The sequence below is a fragment of the Tinamus guttatus genome, unplaced genomic scaffold (assembly GCF_059628265.1).
Source record: "Tinamus guttatus ecotype Peru unplaced genomic scaffold, ASM5962826v1 Tinamus_guttatus_pri_ptg000155l, whole genome shotgun sequence".
Lineage (NCBI taxonomy): Eukaryota > Metazoa > Chordata > Aves > Tinamiformes > Tinamidae > Tinamus > Tinamus guttatus.
This window is the reverse complement of record NW_028288689.1, coordinates 7,622,508-7,646,885: the sequence shown is the minus strand read 5'-3', so window position 1 is coordinate 7,646,885 and position 24,378 is coordinate 7,622,508. Positions and strand designations below refer to the sequence as shown.

At 50.6% G+C, this 24,378-nt stretch overlaps 1 protein-coding gene across 1 annotated transcript in view; it reads right to left on the bottom strand.

Moving 5' to 3' along the window:
* DIAPH1 (diaphanous related formin 1) overlaps window positions 1–23,478 on the bottom strand; it is a 41,971-nt gene extending 18,493 nt beyond the window's left edge. Inside the window, exons 1-9 of the mRNA XM_088522677.1 lie at window positions 23,429–23,478; window positions 7,923–8,075; window positions 7,203–7,304; window positions 2,750–2,880; window positions 2,476–2,562; window positions 1,940–2,003; window positions 1,028–1,167; window positions 766–874; window positions 425–535 (exon numbers count right to left, since the gene is read on the bottom strand). Of these exons, the coding sequence (XP_088378803.1) occupies window positions 425–535; window positions 766–874; window positions 1,028–1,167; window positions 1,940–2,003; window positions 2,476–2,562; window positions 2,750–2,880; window positions 7,203–7,304; window positions 7,923–7,928 (750 nt within the window). The 5' untranslated portion in view covers window positions 7,929–8,075; window positions 23,429–23,478. The remainder of the gene's footprint in view (window positions 1–424; window positions 536–765; window positions 875–1,027; window positions 1,168–1,939; window positions 2,004–2,475; window positions 2,563–2,749; window positions 2,881–7,202; window positions 7,305–7,922; window positions 8,076–23,428) is intronic.
* Between the last annotated feature and the right edge of the window lie 900 nt (window positions 23,479–24,378).

Here is a 24,378-nt window from a genome sequence, read left to right as displayed (position 1 = left end):
GATGGCAGTGGGTCAGAGGTTAGAGCACAGCTCAAAGTAACATAGCCTGGACCAGATTTATTGACAAGGTTTAAAGAAGGCCCCGGGAAAGCTCACAATGGCACAGCTGAGGCCAGCAGATACCCGAAAAGAACTGGCCCCCAAGGGAGAACAACCTGGCTATTCACAAGAAGAGATCATTATCATGGGTTTACAGGAAAAAGCACTACCACTATTAAACAAATAAACAAAGAAAAATCTATGCTTGGAGCTGAATGTTCCTTCAAGCGCAAGCAGCTAGAAAGCCACCGAAAGGGCTGCAATACAGCGTGTCTCATTATATCAACTTTGCTTTATGTCTGCCAGAAATATAGTTTTTCTGAGTGTTTTTAAGTGGGGCCATGGTATTGAAGGGTGAGAAACAGGAGAGATGGCTGCTGCTTACCTTAAGGATATGCTGCAGCCCAGACCGCATCAGTTCACTGCGAATGTGAACTCTGAAGTCAAGTTCATCAGCAGAGCTGATCATGGCATTGATCAGCTGCATGCAGGCCACCTAGAGGGGAAAAAAGGGAGAGAAAACTCTTGAGCAAAGACTGGCACTCGGTGCTTCAGAATCAGAAGACCACAAAAAAAGCTGCAGTAGAGAGAAAAAAAATAATAATAAAAATAAAAACGCCAAGCCCAAAAGTATTTTATCCATCCCAAACTCATGTTGCTACAAGCTCTCCAGCGGCTGTGCTGTATCTGGGTGCAGCACCCACCAAACCTTAGGAAATTAGGTACCTTCAGTGCCACCGAGGTGTCATTTTTCAGGCCATCCAGCAAAGGTTTGAATCGCTCCACCTGATCCATTTCTGCTCTTACAGTCAGCGCCTCCAGAACTCGCTCGTTCCTGTGATGAGAGAGAATCAGCAGCTACCTCGTAGGCCAGGCGAGGAGCACATGTGAAATGAAGAGAGAAGTCAGCAGAGAGACCCCACAGAGGTGCAAGCAACAGTCAGAAAGCCCAAGAGCAGCCTAAGGCAGAGGCGCTACCATCACGTACATGCTGTCAGGCTGAGGCAGGATACAGAGGGCAGACAGGAGCTTCACAGCGTCTATCATCATGGAAGGGACTTTGGGGTCAACAGCTCTCGCAAGCAGCAGGATCCCTTCATCTGTATCCAGCATTGTTTTGATCCCAAACTGCGGAGAAAAGAAAGTTGGAATTAATGTCGGAGACCGAGACAGTCCGATAGAGGAGCAAAGGGGGAATGTTTGATGATTGTGAATGTGAGGAAATGAAAATAAATCATTTGCTCCAGAAGTTTGTCCAAAGATGTGTTATCCTGGTTTCCGACAAGTGACCTGGGAATGACAAGGGAGGGAGGAGGAATAGACCTCCAAGTACACACTGCCAGCAAGAGGAAAGCTGCCAGTGGAACTTAAGATTCCAGGAGCTGCAGAGGGAATGGGCAGACCTGGGAGGAAAGAAAGACTCTTAGTTTACTTGAGGAAAGGAAGAGCACACACCGACAAGGAGGTACCCCAGCTCTATCACAAAGAAGGGAAAAGAGGTATCCATGGCACAGGAGTAAGACAAGAAGAGGCAGAACATGACAAGGAGGAAGAGATGCAGGTGAGACAAACAGAGAGATAATCAGAGACGTGCAGAACAAGCCAGGAAAGAGGGAACAGCAGCTGGAGTCCCACAGGCCTGAGAAAGCAGACCTGAGGTGCTTGGGACATCTCAAACTAAGTATAGGATTGATGATACCAAAAAACACAGTAGGGAAACAAAACAAGCGATGTGATGACAGCCACAATTTACTAAAGAGCAAGAAACTCCCAGTACCATTGGCAGGGCCCGTTGGAGGGGCGGGAGGTAGCGGCCCCGAGGTGAGAGGACAGCCCTGGGCAGGACGCTGTGCCCATGTCCGTGCACGTTCACCTCCGGGCACTGGCCAGGGGCACTCACCTTGTTGTTCATAAAGGCCTTCAGGCACCGGATGATCTCGTGTCTGCTCCGGGTGTCGTACGAACTGTGAGGAAGGAACAAAAAGCAGCCAGATGACAAACACAGACTTATGGAACAAGACACATCCCTCCCGCTCGCCGCCAGAGCTCTTAGGTTTTGCTTTGCTGCCTGCTATTACAGAGAGCCCATCTTAATTGGGCCTGATCTTCAAAGGGCAGTGGAAAACAGGAATGCAGGAAGCCACCAGACTGAGGGCTGACATAGCCAGTATTCACATTGCCATCTACTGCCTCCCTCAGCTCAATCCCAACAACCACTCTCACACCCATACACGTCTCCATCTCCATCCTAGAACAGATATTTCTTAAATCTCCCCAAAAAGCACTGCCTCAGCTTCACATGACCAACCTTCCCTCCCGCTGTTCCCTTTTCCCTCCCTCTCTGGGCCACCAAGAGCCCAGAGCAGCAAATGGCCTTGTGGCTTTCTGGAAACCATGACGTTCTGAAACAATTCCCATGCAATCCCAGCTCCTCACCCTGGTGCTTCTTCTTTTTCCTCATGGAGTCCTTTCAAAATATCCAGAAGGCATGTGAGGCCTTCAGCGCCAAAGTTTTGCACCCAACTGGCAGGAGCAACAACAAAAAATAATGAATATACATGTATATATACCAAAAGGAAGAAAAAAACAAAAAGAAAACCTTGAACAATTTGGTACTTCCACACACCCCTTCTCACTCACTCCCGGTGTGAAAGCACCAACCTTTCCCTTTGCAATTCCAGTTTTGGCCAGGGCTGCGCCCAAGCGGTACCTGACGGGGTTGTTGTTCAGCGACACCCGCAGTGACTCCAGGCAGTTGAGCAGGTGAGCGTCCCTCAGGTTTAATTTCAGCTCCTGGATATACATCATGGCTGACTTGGAGCTCTCCTTCTGGTTCATGCCCTGCACGGGGAAGAAAGCAAGCTCTTCATGCAGGCCAGCTGCAGCTCAAGGACAGGAACATGGTTTTAAGTGGAATTTTAATGGATTTTACGTACAAAAGAGACAACTTGAACACGTTTCAACCAGCAACTGTTTTGAGGTTTGCAAGGCAGGCAGTGCTCCAAGAGGTTCCTTACAAGAGCTGTGTGGATCTATACCTGGATCTCTTTTATTTATCCATGGTCTGTTACTGGTTAATAGGAAATTCCCCTTTGCTTTCCATGGGGCTGCACTGATATCACGCTGTTCAACAGCTTTAAAATAGATCTTTTCTGCAAGTGAAGTACAACTCCATCCAAAGACCTATTCTCCTCTCCCTACACTTCATATTAAACCATATGAGGTGCTTAAAACTACGTATGGAAAGGTTTACATTGCTCTTGTTGCCAAAAAGGGCTATCATTTCACTTTATGTTCAAAGAAACTGATCTTATATTCTGCCAGGAAGCTGATTTTGGCCAATCTACAGCTTCTGGCAAAACGTCTAAAGTGAAGGGATTTCCCTAAAATCTTTACCTTGAACTAATGTGGTTCAAAGCCCCAGAATATCACATATGTTCAAATCATTCAAGCTGTTACACACCCTTTAAGGCTCTTTTCTTTACACAGGTTTCTCCTCATAATAAAGAACTGTCAGGAGAAAAAAAACTGTAGTTGTCCATCGTTATGTTCTTGCAATATGTTTCTAGCAGGATGGCTTTTTCTGATGGTGATAAGTATCTTGTATTAGAAAGGAGGGCATTTACTTTGGTTCACAGTCTGCTGCAAGGGCTGCTCTGCGTGAGGCTGTCTCAGCTCCAGTTCCGTATCACAAAACCTGAGCCCAAAAGGTCCCCACCTGGTGACGCCCTGAGCCCATTTCAGGCCCAAGAAAATGGCTGCACGTTCAGGAACAACGAGGAAACCTTCTGCCTACCCCAGATAATATCTTGCACACGCAGCTACTGAACAGGGCTCAAAAGCTGTGACTAACACCCATAACACGAGAGTCGCACTTAAAAGACAAACTCCCAGGGAAATGCTCACTTTTAGCCAGGAACTACAAAATCTCCCTTATTCCAAACACTAACACCCAAGCCCCAATGTCTTTATGTGTGTGTGTGTGTGTGTGTGTATATATATATATATATATATTTATAGATATGCTTCCTATTTGAGCTCAACTACAAGATTCCTTTCACAGTGCGTGAACTTCCTTAATCACTTTGGGCCCCAATGGTTAACTCTACAGCTGAAACACAAACTCTTCTCTGCCAGCTCCTCATCAGCCTTGCTGCACTGCATCCTCTCGAGAGGCCCAATAATTTAATGCATCACACCCCCATTGTATGATTTTCTTCCTGGCACCAGATAGGAGGTTCTATTCAGGGAAAAAAAAAAAAACAAACAGCAATGAAAAGGAACAGAGAGAGCTGGTAACGTGAGAGTTACTTGGAGAGAAGACAAGGAATGTTGCCAGAACAGGAGCTTGCACTGAGGAGCCAAGCAAAAGTGAAGAACAAGCCCAGCAAGATTTGGCCAACATTAGAATAGCAAGAGGCCCTTGGGAGGAAGGGCTCAGGGAGGGTAGGATTCACATAGCAGGAGCCTCTAGACAGCTGCTCAAAGTGCTCTTCCATTCTCAGGTAGGGAGGATACAGGAGAGTTTGGTAAACAGTGTCCCAGGATCCGGAAAGATGACTACAAACCCTTCCATGATTCTGGAATAAGGACGTGAATTACAGGACTGCATCTCTGGGCTTTCCTCATGCTGCAGACACTGTTAAGCAGAAGCAGCCCCCAGCGTCCTCCAGAACCCTCTTGGACCTTGTTGTTGAGGTGTTATTGACCCTGGGGCCAACTGTGGCTGTTTGCACTGGACTTAGAAACGGCGTATTAGATAGCATTGCTAACGTGCTGAGAGAGCTGGAATGTGCCACATCAAGCATTTTTTCCTTCCATACTTCTTTGCTCCACAAACAAGTCAAGGTCTAGAATCAGCTTTGCCATCTAAGCTGCAGTTTCCTCCCTGCAGGCTTCTAAGTGGAGAGTTAACTCCTAAAAGGGAGTTTGCTCAGCACAAGCAGCCGTGGGAAGCAGGCAGCATCCTGAGTGACATCCAGAGAGCTCCCTGCAGCCATGCCAAAGAGCTGGGAACGCGGGAGCCAAGGCCTTGCACAACCAAGAGGCTGCCACTACTCCTTAACTCGTGGATTCGAGGATAGTATTTTTAGACAAGCCTCATCCTGCCTACGGCACAATGTGATATAATTGTACTTCCAAAACGTACTGTTCTGCTACACGGAATATTTTGCGCCAACAATAACTCAAAGAGCTCTTCCTTTTACAGGAGCACATACCTGGAGGTCCCACTTTCAACCTTGGGTAGCATCTAACCTCAGACCCGCCTGAGGTGACAGTTCTGCCTCAATCCGCTTTGCACTACGGAAACAGTCACTAATGTCACATATGTCGCCTCCTGTCACTAGCAGAAATTAGAAACCATCTTGCAGCTGGGCACAAGATAATACTGCATAAAACTTGTCACCCACTGGAACCTTTCTTTCTGTGGACTCTGCCTCTCTCCTGTGTGGATATTTAAGTGGAGGAGCCAAAACTCCTGGATCTCCAATTTGCCAGTCCTTTCTTCAAGAACTGAGGATTCAGAAGTCAGCTGGCTGGTTTAAATGCTTATGCCAACAAAAAGGCAGGGGTGGAAAGAAAAGGGTGTGTGTTTTTTTTTTTAATGAACAGAGTATCACAATGAAACTGGAAATTTTGGTACCTTCAAATAAAAAGATGGGATCTGAAAACAGCAAGTTACACCCTGAACTACAGGAAGAATGAGGTGTGGATGCCAACACCTTTCATGGAAAAGCAAATGCCCACAGGTAATGGGGTGACCAAAGCAGCAGCAGTAGCAGAAAAAGCACTTGCAGGAATCAAGATTAAACTGAGGGAAGAAAGTGTCTGCCAGACCCAAGGGTAGGGAAGAAAAATAGGCCTTGTGAGCTGGCACCCATTAAGAAAGCATAGAGGAAGAGAGAAGAGGTAGTGAGGGAGGAGATGAGTGGAAAACAGTTAAGGATAAGTGCAGAGGGCAAGAAAGCAGGTTTTTCACCCAGCAGCATAAAAACACTTAGATCTCAAATTCAATGTATCAGTACAGACTATTCAGACTGTCAAAAAAGAGGAAAAGAAAAGCATCAAGTGAATTTCAGAGAGAACACGCCTACGTAGCTCAAGTCCCAAACCTCAGGAGTTATTTGGAAATTTCGCCAGAAATCTTGCTTGAAGGTACCTTTCTCTCCCCCCTCCATCTAAAGTGATCCCTGGGTGAAGTTTTGTAAGGATCTGGAAGCAGTCAGGCCTCCGTTCAGGCTTACAGCATGAGATGTTTACGAGCAAACTGCAGATGACCTCTCCTCAACATAAAACAGGAAAATGTGGGTCTGTCAATGTGCTGGTGTTCTCCCTCACGTTGACTTTATTTTTTAACTGAAAAATGTATTTTTTTTAAATAAATTTGAATGTCAAGAAATAAAACTTGAAGAGACAAAGTTAAGTGAGTTTGCTTCCTCTTACCTTTGGTGAGGTCAGTGGTTACATGGGGAAAAAATAGGCTTTTGAAATAGCCTTTATAAAGCTGTGCTCTCCAAACTCTTCACTATTTAGCAATAGGGTCACCATATAAAATTGTTATTTTTCAGAATTTGACACACCTTGAGATAGTTCTCCACTATTTTTTTTTCTTTTGCAAAGAAAACTTTTGAACATATCATAATATCAAAAAAAGATATCAAAAACCACATTCATAATGCATCAAGGTATTAAGAACTATGTGATTTTTTTTTAAGAAGCATTTGCAGGAGCTCCTTAAAAGTTTTATTAGAAGAAAAGATGTCATTACTAGCTACAGAATACTTTGGTTCCCTCTGTTCCAGGAAATCCAGCTATGGAAGTTGACCAAATGACATAAAATACAGGACAGATGAGTCTTTATTACAATTTAATAGTAGCTTAATTACTGCATGACAAATCACTTCACTAAAAACTTCCTCCAAGGACAACTAAATAAGTAATTGTGGAGCTATATACTAGAGACACTAAGGTTTTATGTGGTCTAGATACATTTCTTTTGACTTATTCCAGGGGACTGTGCTTTATGTCTTGTTTTATCTTAAGAAAATTTTGAAAATGTTATTTAAAAGCCAGGCTGGAGTTTTTGTCTTGGAGCCACTTCTGAGCCTACAGCAGCTCCCCCAGATAATTTCAGAACATCATTAAGGGATGGAAGTACTCACAGCCTGAGATGTGTGCAGATACTGGGACACCATCTCCCTCTTGATCAGGATGTCTTTCTCTCTCAGAGGCTGTTGTTTCTCCTCATTTAGGTTCATATCGAGCTATTGAAGAAAAAAAATTACAAGTTTTCAAATGCCCTTGCTCTTGGAGCAGCATTCAGCCAACAAAGCATCATTTACCTTCTACAGCACAGTCTAATACCAAAGCATGGCAGAATTCTTCCACTTTTGCCAAGACAAAACAAATATGCACGTCAGGAGCAAGGAAAACCTGCACTTACCTTCTGACCTTCCCCAGAAAAGTGAGTGTGTGGGAGAAGGACAAGAGCAACCTTCATCTGCTTCCCCAAAGCAGGTATCAGTGCCCAGATTTCAGCAGGACTGCTGACCTTATAGGAAGGCAGAGGACAGCCCCAAGTCCTAGGGGCTGTAGATGAGTAGGAAACTCTTAACTTGTGACTGAAGGTGCTGTATGTTGGGTGGTCAACTTCAGCAGTTATTAAATTGAGGTCTGCAAAGTTACTACTGCTTCCCTTAGAAAGCAACCATGAAGGAGCACTGCTACATGGTGCTCACGCAAAGCCTGATCCCTCACATGGCCCAGGAGGCAGAGCCACATCATCTTGTGCCTTCTGTGCTTAAATAAATCTACCCCTAAGTACCTCTGGTATTCGAGTCTAGATTCTGCAACTGGAGAGAGAAAACATAACGTTAGCTTACCAGCATCTGCTCAAAAAGTGCCAGCACATCCTCATCTGGTATTTCCTGAAGTGTCCGTTCTGAAGTAGGGATCTCCAAATAGGCAGAGGAATTCCTATTAGCCGCATTGGGCTTTTCCTTTTCCTTCTTCCTGATACTAGTGAAACGCTCCAACTGGTGTGAGAAAGAAAGCAAAAAATACATAAATCAGCAATTGCTCATGACCTACATGTTGTCCCCAGCGTCACACCAGGATCCCGCCTGCACTCCTGCAGTGGGTTAGCAGCGGTGGAGAAAGCTTAACTCCACACTTCAAGAGTCCACAACCTACTGCGTGTTAGTAAGGAAGCTTTGGAAATCGTAGGTTAGAGAGGATGTAAGTTCAGCATCTCCTTTGGAAAAGGCCAAATCCTGGCCAAATCCAAACCTTTTCACAGAGCCAAATGTTCGGTTCATGCTAGCGCTAAGACCGCTAAGAAAACAACGAGCAGAAGCAAACGCATGCAGGGAGCAAAACCAAAAGACACCACCATCCTTACTTCATCTGCCATGAGCCGCTTCAACGTCTGCGAGACAAGGGGGGAGAGAGGGGAAAAAACACATCAGTGACACGAAACATTTCAGACACAAGACAGGACAAGTGTGCAGTGGGGAAGAGCACACAGTGATGCGTAAACACAGTGATTTTCCCCATCCTCTTAGCCCAAAGAATGGTCGGAAACGCTGAGCTGCTCCATGTGGCATACGTCCCTCCAACGTCAACGTTGCAGGGAACCAAGGCCGGTGACAGCAGTTACAGTGATAGATGAAGAACCTCTGCCCCTCTCCTCAGGGCAGGCAGGAAGCTTGTCCCACACTAAAGCTCAGCCCAGTGGATTGAGCCGCCTCTCGTTGAGCCAGAGACGAGGCTGAACCTTTCCCAGAGGCAGGAGACGCGTCGCGGCGACGCGCTCCCCTCACGACTTGGTGCGTCGCCACAAGCGCGGCCGAACCCCGGCGCCCTCCAGGCGCTCTGCTCGGGGTGCACCCTGCTCCCCTCGTCGCTGCTCCGAAAAGCCGCTGTGTTTCCTACGGATAAAATTCCAGCAGAGGGCAGACAGCAGCCGCGTGAGGGGAGCACGGAGCTGCAGGTCGGCCTCTCTGAGGGGAATCCAGTGCCCGTGTGAGGAGCGGGAGCCCTCCCGGCACACGGACCCTGCGGGCGGCAGGCAACCCATCGCGGGGTGCAGGCCTCCAGGCCCCCAAAAATGCCCGGAAATGTTCAGATATTAGAAGGATGTTTGTCTGTATTGTTTCTGTGAGTATTTTGTTTGGTTTTGAGAGGGGATTTTTTTTTAAGGTTGCACAACCGAATAGGGACCAAAGTTCCCTTTACCCGGTGCTATCTCTGGGCCCTGAAATACACTGAAATTCTACAGCTACTTTTTTTTTTAATTTACTGAGGAAACAAGTCAGAATGTCAGTACTATCATTTCAATAAAATATCCTCAAATGCACAACCCAAATATGAGAAGCTTGAAGAGCCCCACAGAGAGCCTGGAAGCAACCAAAAGCCATCCCCTACCCTCCACCCCAGGGCGGCTCCTGCGAGCTCCACTTAGGGGATTAGACAAAAATGTCAAATGTCAGGAAAATGTAGGAATCGGGACAGGGAACCCTCAGCACATTTTAAGTGTTTGCCCATTATTTCACCCCTATACCACCCATACGTCCACATTATCCACATACCCCACACACCATCCAATGCAAGGAGAGAAACCCCGGATCCCAACGACCCTAGATGGGCACTGAGGTCCACCACAGAAGTGGCCACCTGAAGGGCACTCAGAAAAATGGGGGAAGCCCCCTTCCTTAGAAGTCATTTATGGGGATGTAAAACTTCTGTTGTTCTTCTCATTCTTTAAAAACTCTTCAGGTTTCACTGCTGACTCACAGCCAAGCAGGGGGACTGAAGGGTCAGGAGGTGGGAATGAAGGGAATTTAAGAACATCAGGATACATTAATGCTTGTTTAGACCACGGGTGTATGGGATCTGTCTGTTTTGGACAAGAGGATACAGAGCCGCTCGTGCCAGTTACGAGCCATGAGCTCCACGCAGCCTTCCTCCCCCAGGGGAAATATCAGCGGCAAACAGAGTAACTTGAGCACTTAAAAACAAAATATTTTTTTAAAAGTATGATAACAGTTCAACCTGAGTTTTGCAAGACCTTCTGGAAGATAAATGGGGCTATGTTTCTCTCTAACCAAGTTTTTCAGACAATCCCTCTGTATTTCTGTGTTTGGGAGAAACGAAAAAGAAACTTGGCCAGCAAAATTCTCACAGCAGGGCCCCTGAAGTGATTCTGTCCTAAAGACCCAAAGGTTCGAGGTGAGGATGTAGAAGTAGAGGTGATGTGACATATCCTGCTACTTTGAGAAATGTGAAGTTAAAATCCTAAGTTTCAAGGGGAAAGTCAAGATGGGAAGAGTCAATCATGCAGTGAGGGAACCAAGCAAGTGGCTGGGATGTTGAAAGTGTTGCTGCACTCCCAATCCGTTGAGCACGATGCAAGGATGCTCAAGTTGGCCTTGCACGGAGACTGCACAGCTTCAAGAGAACACCACATCATCTATCTTACTCAAAAAGTTGAAATGAGGTAGCAACCTATGAGGTAATATGAGGTATATATATGAGGCTACCTCATTTCATGAGGTAATACCTCTTAAACACCTAAGGTAGCAACTCAACTGCCAGCCTGGATACAAAGAAATACAAGAAAATCTGCCCCTCTTCCAAGATGGACTGGGTGTCTATTCCCATGTTGAAGCAAAGTGTTTTGCACTTCCAATTATATCTCACTGCTATATTATATTATTTGGAGATGGAACTATTTGCCAGGACAAAGTAATTTGCTCTATATCTGAAATGTCATTTGTGCTTCTTAGCTAGGCTGCTCAGGTTTCTTTGATAGAGATTCTCATTCTTGACTAGTTGATGAAGAACTGTGTAATAAACTCTGTGGTGCCAAGAGGGTGTATTTGCATAGTGCCCCAGCAGTTTGGCAGCTCACATGGTTTCTCCAACAAAGATTTTGAGGCTTTCCACAGAAAACTTTAAAACCTTACAGAAACACAGTAGCTTTCCATCAGTAAGAAATGACTGACACAGTAGCTTCAATTCAAATCAAAATATTGCCCTTTTCGAAACAGCTTGAAAGGTTTCAGATCAAATTCCATGAGAAAAAAAAAAGGATTTTTTCCTCAAATCACCACAGATACCTTAACAAAATTAGTTTTCACTCAAATTGTAATTATGGCTACACAGACATGGAGGGGATATTCAACTTCAGGAAACAAGGAATGAAGTTTGAAGCAAAAAGCTAAATAAGGAAAAGTCTCAGTGATAAAAGTAGTTCACGATTACAAAATTACCTGGAACGGATCCATGCGGGGACCAGCCTACTTTGATTTTCCATGAGCAAAGGAGGATAGTCTGTATTAAAATGAGTTTGTCCTAACTAATTAGGATGAAAAGCTGATTTTTCCCACACAGCAGAAGCCCAACTGGGGCGGCCTGATGTCTCATCCCTAGGAAGGCAGATGAGCAGCTCCCTGTGTCTCATCCTCCCCGAAACGCCCATCCACGAGACCGTCAAGCCCCTGCATCCCAGCACGCTGAGGCAGGCACGAGCAGCTCCTTTTCCACGGATTGTGACTCGGGGCTGTCCTCAGCACCCGCTGCTTGCGTTGCTTCCCTGCGAGCCCTAACGTACGTTCTTAAGAGAAGAGTCGTGTCCCTGGTTTTCCTGATCCGCGGCCTAAGGGGAATTAGGAAATTAAGAACAGAAAGTTACAGCTGCACCATTGGCAAGTGCTCGGCCTGAGTCATCCCTTTCGACTCCAGAGGAGCAGCATGGGAAGACGTGGGGAGGAGGAGGAGGGATCCTTTAGTGCATGGATTAATGCAGCATGAGGCGCTGCAGATCCTCTGCGAGCCCTTCTCTCCTCCTCCCTCCAGTCACTACTACCAACCACTAATTAAAAGTTAAGTTTGCAGAACGGTACAAAAAAAAAATATATTTCGAGCAGACCAAAATCCAAAGACATTTTTGGCCACGATACTTTTCTGCTCATCTCCCTTCCACTTTTCTAGACCTGCCTCAGCTTTCTGCTCTTTTGCTCAGGCTTCCAAATCAGAGGCATGTTGAGTCCTAGTTTAAAACAACAAACCAAAAATGCACTCGGCTTTTAGGAGCTGGAGCAAAGAGGAAAATCCAAAATGCCCGACACTTTGCACGGGCGCAAGGAGCACCCGGGTACATCAGTGCGATCTTGCTCATCATGCACCATGGGAATGGCTTGGGCAGCTTCAATCCCGCCGCTCACGGACCTGCTCGGAGCAGCCGCCCGCTCCCACGGGCACCCGCGAAAGGGCAGCCGAGGACGCGGACACGAGGACCGGCTCCAGCTCCCGGCTCTTGCAGAATTCCCCAATTAGTGAACAGAGCGCCATTCAGGGGAGATTTCCATGTCCCCGGGGGAAGCATTAGCCCCCTTCCACGGAGGATATTAAGCAGCTCGCGCTGGAGCAAACGGCCGACGCTCTAAGCCAGCAGGAACACGGCAGCTCGCGCTTTGCTAGCGAAGCGAGGACGCCAAGGGACGCTGCCATCCCGGGCAGGGAATGCTCTCCCAAGACAGCAACGGCCCCGGGGGCACCTGCAGGAGAAGCAACTCCTGCAACCGCCCTTTGCTTTTCAGGCTGAGGGACCCAGCGCAGGCAGGAGGCTGCAGAGAGGAAGGGAACCAGAAAGGCAAACACGAAGCCTCCAAGGCGAACACAGGCCACCTCTTCCCACGTGCCACCACCACGGGGGCTCCCCCGTCACCTTCCTGATCCTTCTTTGCACCTTGAGGAAAACACCCATGTCGGGAGGTTTCTCCCATGCATAACCTGTGAGGCAGGAGCCCTGGGAGCTCAGTCAATACGGGTAGGATTGGAGGGGAAGAAGCACCAGCGACTCGAGGACGCAGAAGGCGCTTTCAGTCTGCCCTGCTGCTGCAGCTCATCTCACCTGAGACACTCAGATGATCTTTAGAAAGGGACATTTAGCCCCAGAAAAAGAGGGAATCCAGATGCAAATACCATTGCAGCAAGAGGGGGAAAAAAAAAATCCGGGATTTAATTTTCAGCTATTAACCTCCCACTTCTCCCTTCTTCCCTCTCCCAATCATACTCCAGTGCCTCCTACTTCAGTGTGGGCAGCATTTGGACCTTGCAAGACAAATCCTTCCCGGCAGTGCCTGCTCAGGGTCCTCCCACACAGCCATTACCCCAGGCAGAGCTCTTCCCGGCACTGCTGTGCCGTGGTAGAGACACGGGCAGGGGAGAAAGGCAATCGCGCGCCGCGGCGGTGCAGGAGCAGGGGATGCAGAGCGCAGAGCACCGCGGAGGTGGAGGAGCTTCAGGGGGAGGATTCTGCCTATGAAGCTCCCGAGCCCAAGGAAGAAACCTCATGGATAAGCACAGCCCCCAAAGCCCCCTCCGGCCTGCACCGCTTCCCACCCGACGTTTCCAAGTCCGGGTATGGCAAGGTCGGGTCGGTGCATGCGGACGGTGCAGCCCGGCTGCTGCGCGGTGCCGGACCAGAAAAACTGGCCCATCTCCATAGCTCCTCGCTAGGTATCAAGCCCTGGAAATTCCTCTGACTCAGCAACAGGAAAGATCTGCTGGGTTGAGAGCGCCACAGGATCACGTCGACCTTCTGCTCGGTCCCACATCTATGCAAAAACACGCAGTATTTACTGCAACCGGTGATTATTTTAACAAAAGAAGGCAGTTCCTGCACTCAAATTTGGGGAGGGTTGTGAGGGAAAGGTACAAAGAACAACCAGAGGCTGCTGCAAAATGTTCACCTGCGAGGCACAGGCTGCACCACAGCCCTGGTCAACCTTTGAGCAGCCTAGACACAGCACGGTGGTGTTGGATGTTTATTTTCTGTATCTCTCTTGGAGTAAGCACATACTTTCCTCCCTCCTGATCTCTCCTCCTAATCTCCCAGCTCTCCTGGAAATTCAAGTGGATTTTCGAAATCGTTGCGTTTGGGTCTTTGAGACAAACAGTTCCAGAGCAACCGCCTCGCTCCTTGCACGTAGCAACAAACCGACTTTTGATTCCCACTGATTTCTTTGCTGCTGACAGGAGCCGAGGGGAAGAAGTCGGGGCTGTCCCGGGACCTCTCCTGTTGGCTGGATCAGCTCTCCGAGGCAGCTCGGTGGATTCCCACCGAAGTTTCACTCTTTGCAGTAACATCAGCCTCCGCAGACGCTTCCATCACCCTCCATCCATGGCTACTTGCTCCTGCCTCCCAGGTGCTGCCAAGGCTGTACCAGCAAAGAATCCCCCTGGAGATTCAGGAAAAGCAGCCACATTGCTCAAACTTCCTCATTTTAACACAAGAAACAGGGATTTCTATCAAAATTAAAGGCTGTGTTTCACCTTGGGGGATTTCCTGTAGCCAAATGGCTTTTTCAACTCCAGGCTGAACGTCTGCACAGAGTATCTGGGAGGTGACATCTGCACTTCCTCACGAGCCGTCCTACATTCCCACCCAGACACTGCTCGATCGCTCCCCTAAAACACCCAGGATATCAGAGTGCTCCTCCTCAGGAGCGACAACGGCTCCGCGCGCCGTCTGAAGTCACTTTGGTGCTAAGCCACAAAGCCGAGTCTGGGACCACGACACAAGGACCCCGCGAGCCAGAAGCGGCCTCTTCTGTGGCAGCAAGTGGGGCCCAAACCTTAGCAAATACCGAGCTTCAACACTCAACCTCTGGCCAGAAGCCACACAAAAACAAACAGTTCTAGAGAGCACCGAAAACACGCAGGTATTTCATCATGCCCTTCCTCCAAGGGCAAGAGCAGATTCTCCTAAAGGTTTTTCAGAGGCACAGCCCTGGGAAAACAATAAATAAAATGTATTTATATATAAGAGGAAGCCCTGGAAGTTAAATGTGCTGCCCAGTAGTGACACACACACAGAAATGGCTTTTAACAGAACAGTTTTCTGTATAACCAGGTTAGCTCTTTCGAACGGTTAGAAGTCAGTCCATTGACTGAAGTCAGTGACATTGGAAGCTGTTTCCTCCTCCTCTTGCTGGAGGAACCACTTGTTTAACTAGGTATCACTCCAGAAGGCAAAACAAAAGTGTTGAAGACTTTTATCCTTATAAAAAAAAAAAAAAAGACATTCAAGTGTTTCTTCTGTCATTCTCTTCTGCAGTCTAAGGAGTCCCCCTATTTCTCCTGCTCCCAAGACAACCCCCAAAGCTATTTATGGGTTTTTGGAAGAAAGAAACACAGTTCATATGCCATTAAAAAAAAAAAAAACAGTAAAGGGGCTACTCAGAGCTGCGAATGGAAAGCGTTTACAAAACACTAGGAAGGCAAATGAAGTAAATACCAAATACTAAAGGAAAAGCTAGGGGCAGAGTTGGAAACACCACAGCAACAAAGTTATCCTAAGGACTTAGGGCTTCACAAAGGACAAAAAAGAGGAGCCATATCATGGCCCTTGGTTGAGTCTCCATCATGGCAAATACCTCTCCCTTTGGAGCCCAAGAAGGGAAAGAGGAAGACACCTTGATATTTAGAACTATCTAAAGGCAATTTTTGCTTTCTTGGGATACACTGTCTGCCCAGTTTTAATACTTGCTCCTGCAGTACGTTGACTGCACCCATCTTTGTCCACACAAAGTTCTGCCATGCTGAATTGGTGTGGAGAATCACATGGATTTGGACTACACACACAGTTCCTAGGGAACTGAAGTGGCTCTGCGACCTCTTTGCTGTTCTCCGTGGCTCTGAAGCCGCCCAGGTTGAGCAGCTCTGGCTCCCGCAGCACCAGAACCGTTCCCGGAGGCTCTTCCTCCACGAGGCCCTCGGGGAAGCGTTTCTGGCTACACATTATTCACAGCGGTGAAGCACAGCAGAACACCCCGCTCACAACCTGCTGGAAAGGCTATAAACCTCCCCCAGGAAAGCAGCGACCGGGGCACAACGTGCCCGTGACTTACCTTCCCCTTAAACACACACTGCTTCCTACAGGACATTCCACTAGACCGAGGGCTGGCAGCCAGGAGTGTGGACTGTCCTTCCTGGGCGTCTAACTCCTGGATGCAAACCCCAGACGTCCTTCCTGCAGGCAGCACTTCATGCAACCTGTCCCAGGCACTACGGACAGGGGTTTTATTGAAGCATTAAGGTTTTAAACTTGACTCAGTGAATAACTTCCAGCCAGGTATTGAATGACATCTTTTTTTTTTTTTTTTTTTGGATAATCAAAAGCAACAGAAGACAGTGAGCAAGGCGTGGGTGTTGTTTTGATTAGCTGTGTGGAAACATCACCCTCTGTTGCAATAACCTCTCTAGGGTCACTCAACCTGCAGAAAGGACTGGAAAAGAAAGAAGCTTGACATGATGGAGGCTTGTTAGGAGTCAGCACAATGAAAACTGGAATTAAAATCTATTAGCAGACTAGGGAAGAACACCAGGCAGGACCAGAAATCCATCCTGACACCTCATTTTTAGGAAGTAATGCACGTCTTGAAGCCTTCAAATGATGAAGAGTGAAGCCATAGGGAGAATATGGGTAGTCATCTCACCAAGACCTGCAGAGCACAGGGAGGGCTGATTTGGCAACCTGTTAGGGTATGAAGTGTGCAAATCCTTCGGGGGTGACAGGGCACGTACGTTTGGGACCAGAGTTCCTGCTCAAGGGGCGAGTGACACCGGTCTCGTGGCCAGGGAAGCTCATGGGGCCATCCTTCCACAGTAGGAATCCTGGAACAGATCTGCTGGTGGTGGAGGCAGCTCTGAGATCACCTGCTCCGCAGCGACGCGTGCTGACAGCGTCAGTGCTGGAATGACCCGAGCCCAAATTATAAATCCTGACGCTGGAACCGAAGGGCCTGAAGGTCACGTTATTCAGCAGCAGCACCCCGGGGAGGCTGCCAGGTAGCGACGCACGCAGAGCGCTCCGAGTGCCAAGTACGTGTCTCGGTTACCTTGCTCCGAGGACGCCTGCGCTATTTTGCTGCTGAAGTTCTTCAGCGGCATCGCAGCCCCCTGCAGAAGGGCGTTGCTGCAGCTATCAGATGCATCAGCTGCTAAGAGGGAAGAAATTAAGCCACTCCGCAGGAGGTGGCACCGCCGGGCTTGGCGCAGGTCCCCTGAGCATTTCCCAAAGGGGTGGCTCGTGTCTGTCTAGAGCAGAGCTACACCTTGCTTTTTTGCGCTACCAAAACACCTCTGAGGTGGCACCTCAAGGCACTCGAGTTGGCTCCTCTGGGGACAGGATTCCTCCAAGTGACCATACAAGGAACACACGGACCTTCAGGCAACAGCTGTCCGCGACAGCACGTATGGACACCTGCAGCTCCCTGGTAGGAAAAACTCCCGTTTTTGGGAAAGCAGCAGCCCGTCACCTCTCCAGCCTCAGCTGAACCCGCCTCGTTTCAGCGGCGCTGGCCGCAGAGCTGCTCACACGGGCGTTGCTCTGCGAAGCGAGGAGGAAACATCCCGTCCCGGTGACTTAGGGCTGCTGTTTACTCGTCACTATGGGAACACAACAGCACTGCTGCTTCGCACCGCGCCGCCAAGAGCAGCGGGGACGGGACAGGAAGGGGACGTCACTGGCACCAGCTCACGCCGAGCTGCTCCACGACCCGGCCTCTTCTCGGGGCTTCCCCATCGCGGCGTTTTCCTCCCCCACTTCGGCCCCCCTTCATCCAACCAGCCAAGCCCCCACGTCCACCGAGGCTCCTGAACAACCCACGTGTAGTAACTCCTCCAAAGCACAATGCGTCTGGGCGAGAAATTCCAGGGAAGAAGGAAAAGGAAGTCCTGGCGAGAGGAGCTGGGGGCTAGAGAGCAAACAGACGGGGTGATGGAAAAGGGGCTGAAAAGGCAAACGGTAACACGGGGGCCTTTAAAAAGCAACTAGCTCCAGGCTGGGAGAGATGAGATTTTTCTTTTTTTCTCACTGCCTAATAAAATTTAATCATTATGAGACTGAGCTTTCAGCATTTGGAAGCTTGCAGACTAACCCTTGTGAAAATGAAAAGCCTTCAGATTAATGTGAGCGGATGCTGCAGCCTCGCAGGAGGCAGGGCAGCTGTTACAGCAACACTGCGGTTTGCAACACAACGCAACTGCCTTTCCTGTGAAATTAGACTATTAGCTCCACTACTAACTTCTGTCTCTACCCGAGAGCATCGGGTATTGAGAATACCCAATATTCTCCACAATACTCCCCACACCCAGCAGAGCCGTTTTGGGTAGGTTTGGCTTATCCTTCTCCCTTCCTCCTTGGGCAGCTTCGGGCTGCCCAAACCTCGTGGCCCGATGTCCCAGCAGCTCCGCTCCTGCATCTCCGGAGGCACCAGGCGAAGCGGAAGCTCCTCCAGCAGCAGCCACACAGTCACCAGTGACTCCTCCATCCAAGGAGCCCTGCTGACCTCCTACCCAAAAGTGGCACCAGTTTGTGCTCCGCAGCCCCAGTGCTCCGGGGTTCAGCCCTGCGAGGGACGGGCCCAGGGGAGGAAGCAGCAGCAGCTGCAGGTACCAATGCGAGCAGTGAGGAAACGGAAAGCGGAGGCTGCATCTGCCAAAGCAGAGGGAAATTTTTCCATTCTTTTCCCAGATAGCGCATGGAGTAGTTTCAAAGGGTATCAAATTCCAATGAGCCCCAAAACATTGCTATTTATGAACGAGAAACCTCCCAAACGTGCTGCATTAGTGCCCCAACCTCCTGCGTGATTAAGTTCACAGCCACGTTGCTCCTTCTGCTGCGAAGGGCACCTGGGCCTTGAAGCAGAGCCAGTGCTGGAGCGAGACCGGAGCAGCGGCCCCGGCAGCGCCACGGCCCGGGTCCGGCTCTGCCTTTAGAACGTTGCCAAGGAGCGCGATGAGGGCGCCAGGTTATCAGCACTGCTGCTCTCACGCAGAGCCCTCATTTTCCTGCCTGCCTCCGGTCACATCCCATCTCATCCGTCCCCTTCTCCCAACTCAGCCTGGCAAGAAGAGGCAAGCGCTGCTTCCCCCCCGCTCCGGCGTATCTGACTCAAACAGACACTCGCTGCTTCTTGTGGTTTCAAGTGCAGGAAGCAAACGAACCCGGCTGCCGAAGCGGCCGGAACAGCCGCAAACCCCCACGCGGCGCGCAGGCCACCCGCTCTTCAGGCTCCCGTTCCCCAAGACCCCTTGAACATCTCATTACTTGTTACACATGAGGCTTTTCATGATTCAGACTCAGCGAGTGCTCAAGGCCCGTATTGAATCACCTGTAGGAGAAACCTCTACATGTTTCTGCCCTGTGTTGGGCTTTACTGGTTGCAAGTCCTAATGCGCCAGCACCACCAGTAACTGATGGCTCCAGCTCTGCAGAGACACTGTGGCCTTTGCAGGGATTTCATCCCTCTTCTCCTGCCGATGCTTCTCTGGGCAGTATATGGATATAGCAGTGTCCTTGGACCTGCCTTGAGAAGCATAGATTAAATGTGGCTCTTTTCACTTGTCCAGGTAATGGCTCATCCACCCTTCTCAACTCTCACGGATACAGCGCTGGCGAGGGCCTGGGGAGGTAGTCAGACACTTACTTTGGTCCCCAAAATGCTACCTGTTTTACCGACAGGAATCTGAAGAGCTGCAGAAAGCTGCAAAGAGTGAGGGAAGCGAAAAGCAAACAGCAAAAAACCCTCCTAAACCCCAGGGGCACCAAGGAGGAACACGAGGTTTCATGCTAAGTCCGAGCTGAGTTAGAGAAGCCTTCAAGGGGGATCCTGCTGCCGAACACAGGGAAAAGGGAGGGATGGGCAGGAAGAACAAGGGCTGCGAGGAGTGGAGCAAAGTCCCCGGGCGGCCGGGGAAGGAGCTTCCCTTGGATCAGGCCTTAGTCACGGGCCTGCACTAGGGAAAGGGGCATTTTAAACACGTAACAGCCAAGGGCATGTTTAAAACGCACCTTCCCTTATTGCAGGCGCCGTCTAACAGGGCTGCAAGCACCTGTGTTTGTTTTTTTGTTTGTTTGTTTTAATCTCTCTGTTCCAAAAGTAAAGAGAAATAAGGAGCGGGGAACTCGCCTTGCGACCCGCATGGGGCTGCGACGAGACAAAAACACGACCAAGGGCAGCAGTCACGGGTCGCTTCGAGGCCCCTGGGTGTGAGGGAAAACAAGCAGCATAATTAGTTTCTGGGTGCTGTTAGGAAAATTTGCTCTTTAATTATTAACTGCTGCCCAATGCGACAGTTTGGGGAACTGGAAGAGAGACTTCATGGTCTCATATTAGGGAATCAGTAACAGTCACCATCGTGCAGAAAGGGCCAGCAGGGCCCGGCTGCCCCTTGTGCCCAGCCCAAACTTGTCCTCCTAACTAGGAGGAAAAGAGCTCTTAAATGATCTCATCGGAGCCTGATGGCTTCTCCTTTTCTCACTAATCAACAGGCCAAAGGAGGAGATTAGAGCTTAACGCTTTTTCCTTCCTTAAAGAGGAGGGGGGTTGAAAAATCATCAGCTGCAAAAGCAGCTTGAAAGGCACCAGAAGCCAAACACCTACAGGGCTATGAGTCTGCCCATAAGCCCAAAGAAACCACAAACCTATAACCGAGGTCCTGTTTAGTCCACACTGAGCTGGTCGGGTACCTTGTCACCCGCTCCAAACTTTCCGAGGAAGAAGGAAGCTCCTGAAGAGCCTCCGACTCCAAGCGAGAAGCCTGACCTGAGCAAAATGTAAAAATAAGAGAGCGCCAACAGCCAAGTAACTTCAAATACTGCATATTCATAAATCAATAAAAACCAAAATGATGTTGACAGGAGAGCAGATTTTCAAACAATAAATCGGGTGTTACAGGACGTCGGGCAAATGGATCCCTTCTGATTTTTGACATGCAAAGGGGTGGGGATGTCATTCTGGATCACGGGATAAATGCCTCAGGACAAGCAAATCCTGCTCTGGCTTTTGACATGCAGAGAGGTGGGGACATGATGCAGGATCATGGGATAAATGAGTTAACCCAAGGACTTAACACCTTTTATTTTGAGGCTCTTGAAGATCTAAGTTTACAGTTTTCTAACTTGGGCTGCTGAACGCTCAGCTCAGATTTCAGCTTCCATCCACAACCAACCAACCTGATGCATACGAAGATAATTCCCGTATAAGACGTAACAGAAGGATAAGTCCTAGCACTGTATTTTATGCCAGCTGTCTGCATAAACTCCTAAAGTAGCAGTAGAAACAAAAAGCAAGAGAACAAGAAATTTCTCATGTTAACCTGCACTAAATGAGTGAAAAAGAGTTATAACCAGCATGAGACTTCAGAGTTAACGTTTCTCAATCTAGAAATGCATCAGGGAAGCTCCGGCAGAGACGCTTAGCTCTACCCGAGTTTCCTCCCTGTAATATCGGGCTAAACATTTGGGGCATTTTCAGGTAGTTTCCTCACCGAGAGCCCCGAGGCTGCGGGGGGAAACGGGCGCACGCGGCGCCCCCTCCTCTTCACCCCAGCACAACAGAGCCAGCGAGAAGGCATCGGAGCTGCCAAAAACGCCTCAAAAAGCCCAGCTACGGAGAGCTAGGGAAAAGGCTGAGCAGAACAACAGGATAACAGCATTAAAAAGCATTTCCATTAAGACCTGTTACAGAAAACAGGTTTGGGGGAAGAAAAACAAGGGAAGGGAGGAGGAAATCGGTCTCCCTCAAGAGGAAGAAAAACAGAGAAAAGAAGGAAGAAACCGGCCTTCCTAATGCAGCGAAATAGGTTATGACAAGGAACAAAACCAGATGCAAGACAGAACCGAGCCAGATCCTGAAGGTGAAGGAAAAGAGATGGGCAAGTTTATGCTGGCACTCTGAAGAGAACTGTTTTCACTGCTTTCTACTGTCACACAGGTATTTTTCAGTAAGTGCCGTTTAGGAAGCTGCAGCTGATGCACACAAATAGCCCCGATGGAGTTTTCACAGTCTCTGCTGTCTCCTTACAGCCGCAGGAGCCGCATTTCGGACGGAGCGACGCGACGGCAGGACCGAGGCGGCGGCCAAGGCGATGAAGAAATGGGAAATGAGCACGGAGCGCCTTAGTCACCGGGACAGGAAGGGTGGGTCGGGCTCCGGCCGTCGGGAAGGCAGCAAGGCTTGCCCACAAGCCCGGGAGCACCGGCAGCTCCGGGAGAGGCGGCGGCAAAGCACGATCTGGTGAAGAGAGGCGATGACCTACACGCGTGGACCACGTTAGAGAGCCTAAGTTTGCAAATAAGAAAACAACGGGGATCGATAGCATCGTATTTATAGCCATCAACCACCAAAAATGTCACACCGGGGAAGACCAAATTCATATCCAAAACTGTGCAGTGGGTGAGAGACGAAGGTGAAGGAAGAAATAACTTTTGAGGCTAAAGCAAGGTTTATAAATACACCCCAACGTCATCTAGGGCATCAGGTGCTCACACGAATTTCAGGCTCGCAGCGAGCGCTGCTTTTGTCGTATTTCCCAGCTCGGGGTAGCTCTGCTTCCCAGCACATGGAAAAACCTTGTGCGGTAATTACTGTGGATTTCTGCTTGGCCAGCAGATAGAGGAGATTAGCTGCTGAATTTGGAGCAGGTCACTCGCAGTCAACAAACCCGAGCGGGTCCGCTGACGTTTCTACAACTGAAGAGTTCAAATACATAGGCAAAACTCCCGTTAACCGGAAAACAAAAGCAGCAAGGGCAGGTTTTCGGAGGTGTTGGGGCTCGTCAGAACCTCAGCGCTCTCCTTTTAGCCTCTTTAAGTACTTAACCAACTTTGAAAATCCGGCCTTGGAGCGAGGGGACGGGAACCTGTCACCCTATTCCCGTTTGTGCCTCCTTGCTGCAATGAGAGTATTTCGGGTTGGTTTGGCTAAGGCTGTCAGAAACACTACCACAAGGCTGTATAATCGGGTTAAAGCTACCAAATTCACCACAAATAGCAAAAAAATAAAAAGAAAAAAGTGTTTTTCTTTGTGTGTGTGTGTAGTTATAGAAAAGGAGCAAGAGTAGCTCCCTGCTGTGTGAACTGGCAGCGGGGCCACCGCGGATCCGTAACGGGGGGCAGGAAAGCGCCGCATCCACGGGGCAGGGCCGCGGTTCCGTGTCCGCGGGCGCGCGGGAGCCGCGTGGGCGGCGGGCGGGCGATGCCGCTTTGCGACACGGAAACGTCCCGCTCGCCCGGGGCGCTCCCCGCCGGGCAGCGGAGCGTGGGCGCGAGCCCCGCACCGGGGGGGGACCCCCGGCTCCGTTTTCCCGGTGGCCGCGCGGGAGGGAAGGGGCAGCGGGGCCGCAGGCGCGCAGGGATGCGCCGGTCCCCGCGAGCGCCGCCACTCCCGGCGCTTCCCCGAGCCGGCGGGGGCGACCCCCGCCGTCCCCGCGCTCCAACCCGGCCGCGGAGCCGCTTCCCGCCGCGGAGGGAGCCCCCCGCGGCACCTGCGGCAGGTGCCGCCCCCGCCCCCGCCCCGGCCGCGCCGCCACTCACGAATTTCTTGGACTTGCTGGGGTCTCCCTGCGCCGCCGCCGCCTCCTCGGGCGCCGCGGGACCCTTGCCCCGCTTCTTGCCGCGGCCCGAGCCGGAGCCCGCGCCGCCCTCCATGGCGCCGCCGCCGCCGCCGCCGCCGGCCCGCGCTGCCCAACGGCCGCGCCCGGCCCCGCCCCGCGCCTCAGCCCCCCGCCGCCGCCATCGCCGCCGCGCGCCCGGCGCCGCTTCCGCTTCCGCCGCCGCCGCGCGCCCCCCGGCGGCGCCTCCGCGGCAACCGCCGCCCTCGCGGCTCGGGGCCGCTTCGGCTCCCTGGGATTTTCCTGCGCTTTCCCAGCGCTTTTCCAGCTTTCTCCCGCCCCTTGCCAGCCGCCCCGGCCGCGCGGCGGTTCCCTGCGCAGCGCCCGGGTGGAGGGGGAAGCCCCGGGCCGCCGGCTCCGCTCCCGCCGCAGCCAAAGGAGCTGCGAGCGGGGGACAAGGGACAGGGCCCGCAGGGCAGGATGAGCCCCGGGCACGGCGGCACCGGCGCCCTCGGGGCACGGGGCGGCCTCCGAGCGCCCCCGGGTGCAGCGGGAGCTCGAGCGGAGCCTGGGAGTAAAAAAACCCCCTTCGCGTCCCCTCGGCGGCAGCGTGACCCGCGCGAGCGCAGGAAGGGAAACGGAGCCGCGTTGCACCCCAAGGATGGAGCATCCCACGGGGATTCGCGCTCCAGCTCCGGCGAGCGCTCCCGACCCTCCCTCCGGCGTCCAGGGCTGCATCCGCGTGGGCAGCGCGTCAGGTCCTTGTGGCGTTTGCCCCCTTCTGCCAGCGCTAACGCTGGGTGCACAGAGGGCCATCACCGAAGGGGCCCCCTTTTCTCCTTGCACTGACCAGAAAACATGGGCTGCCCTCGGCCTCCCGTGCACTCCCAGCACCAGCTCCTGGCTCCTCGCAGAAACGAGGGCACTTTTAGT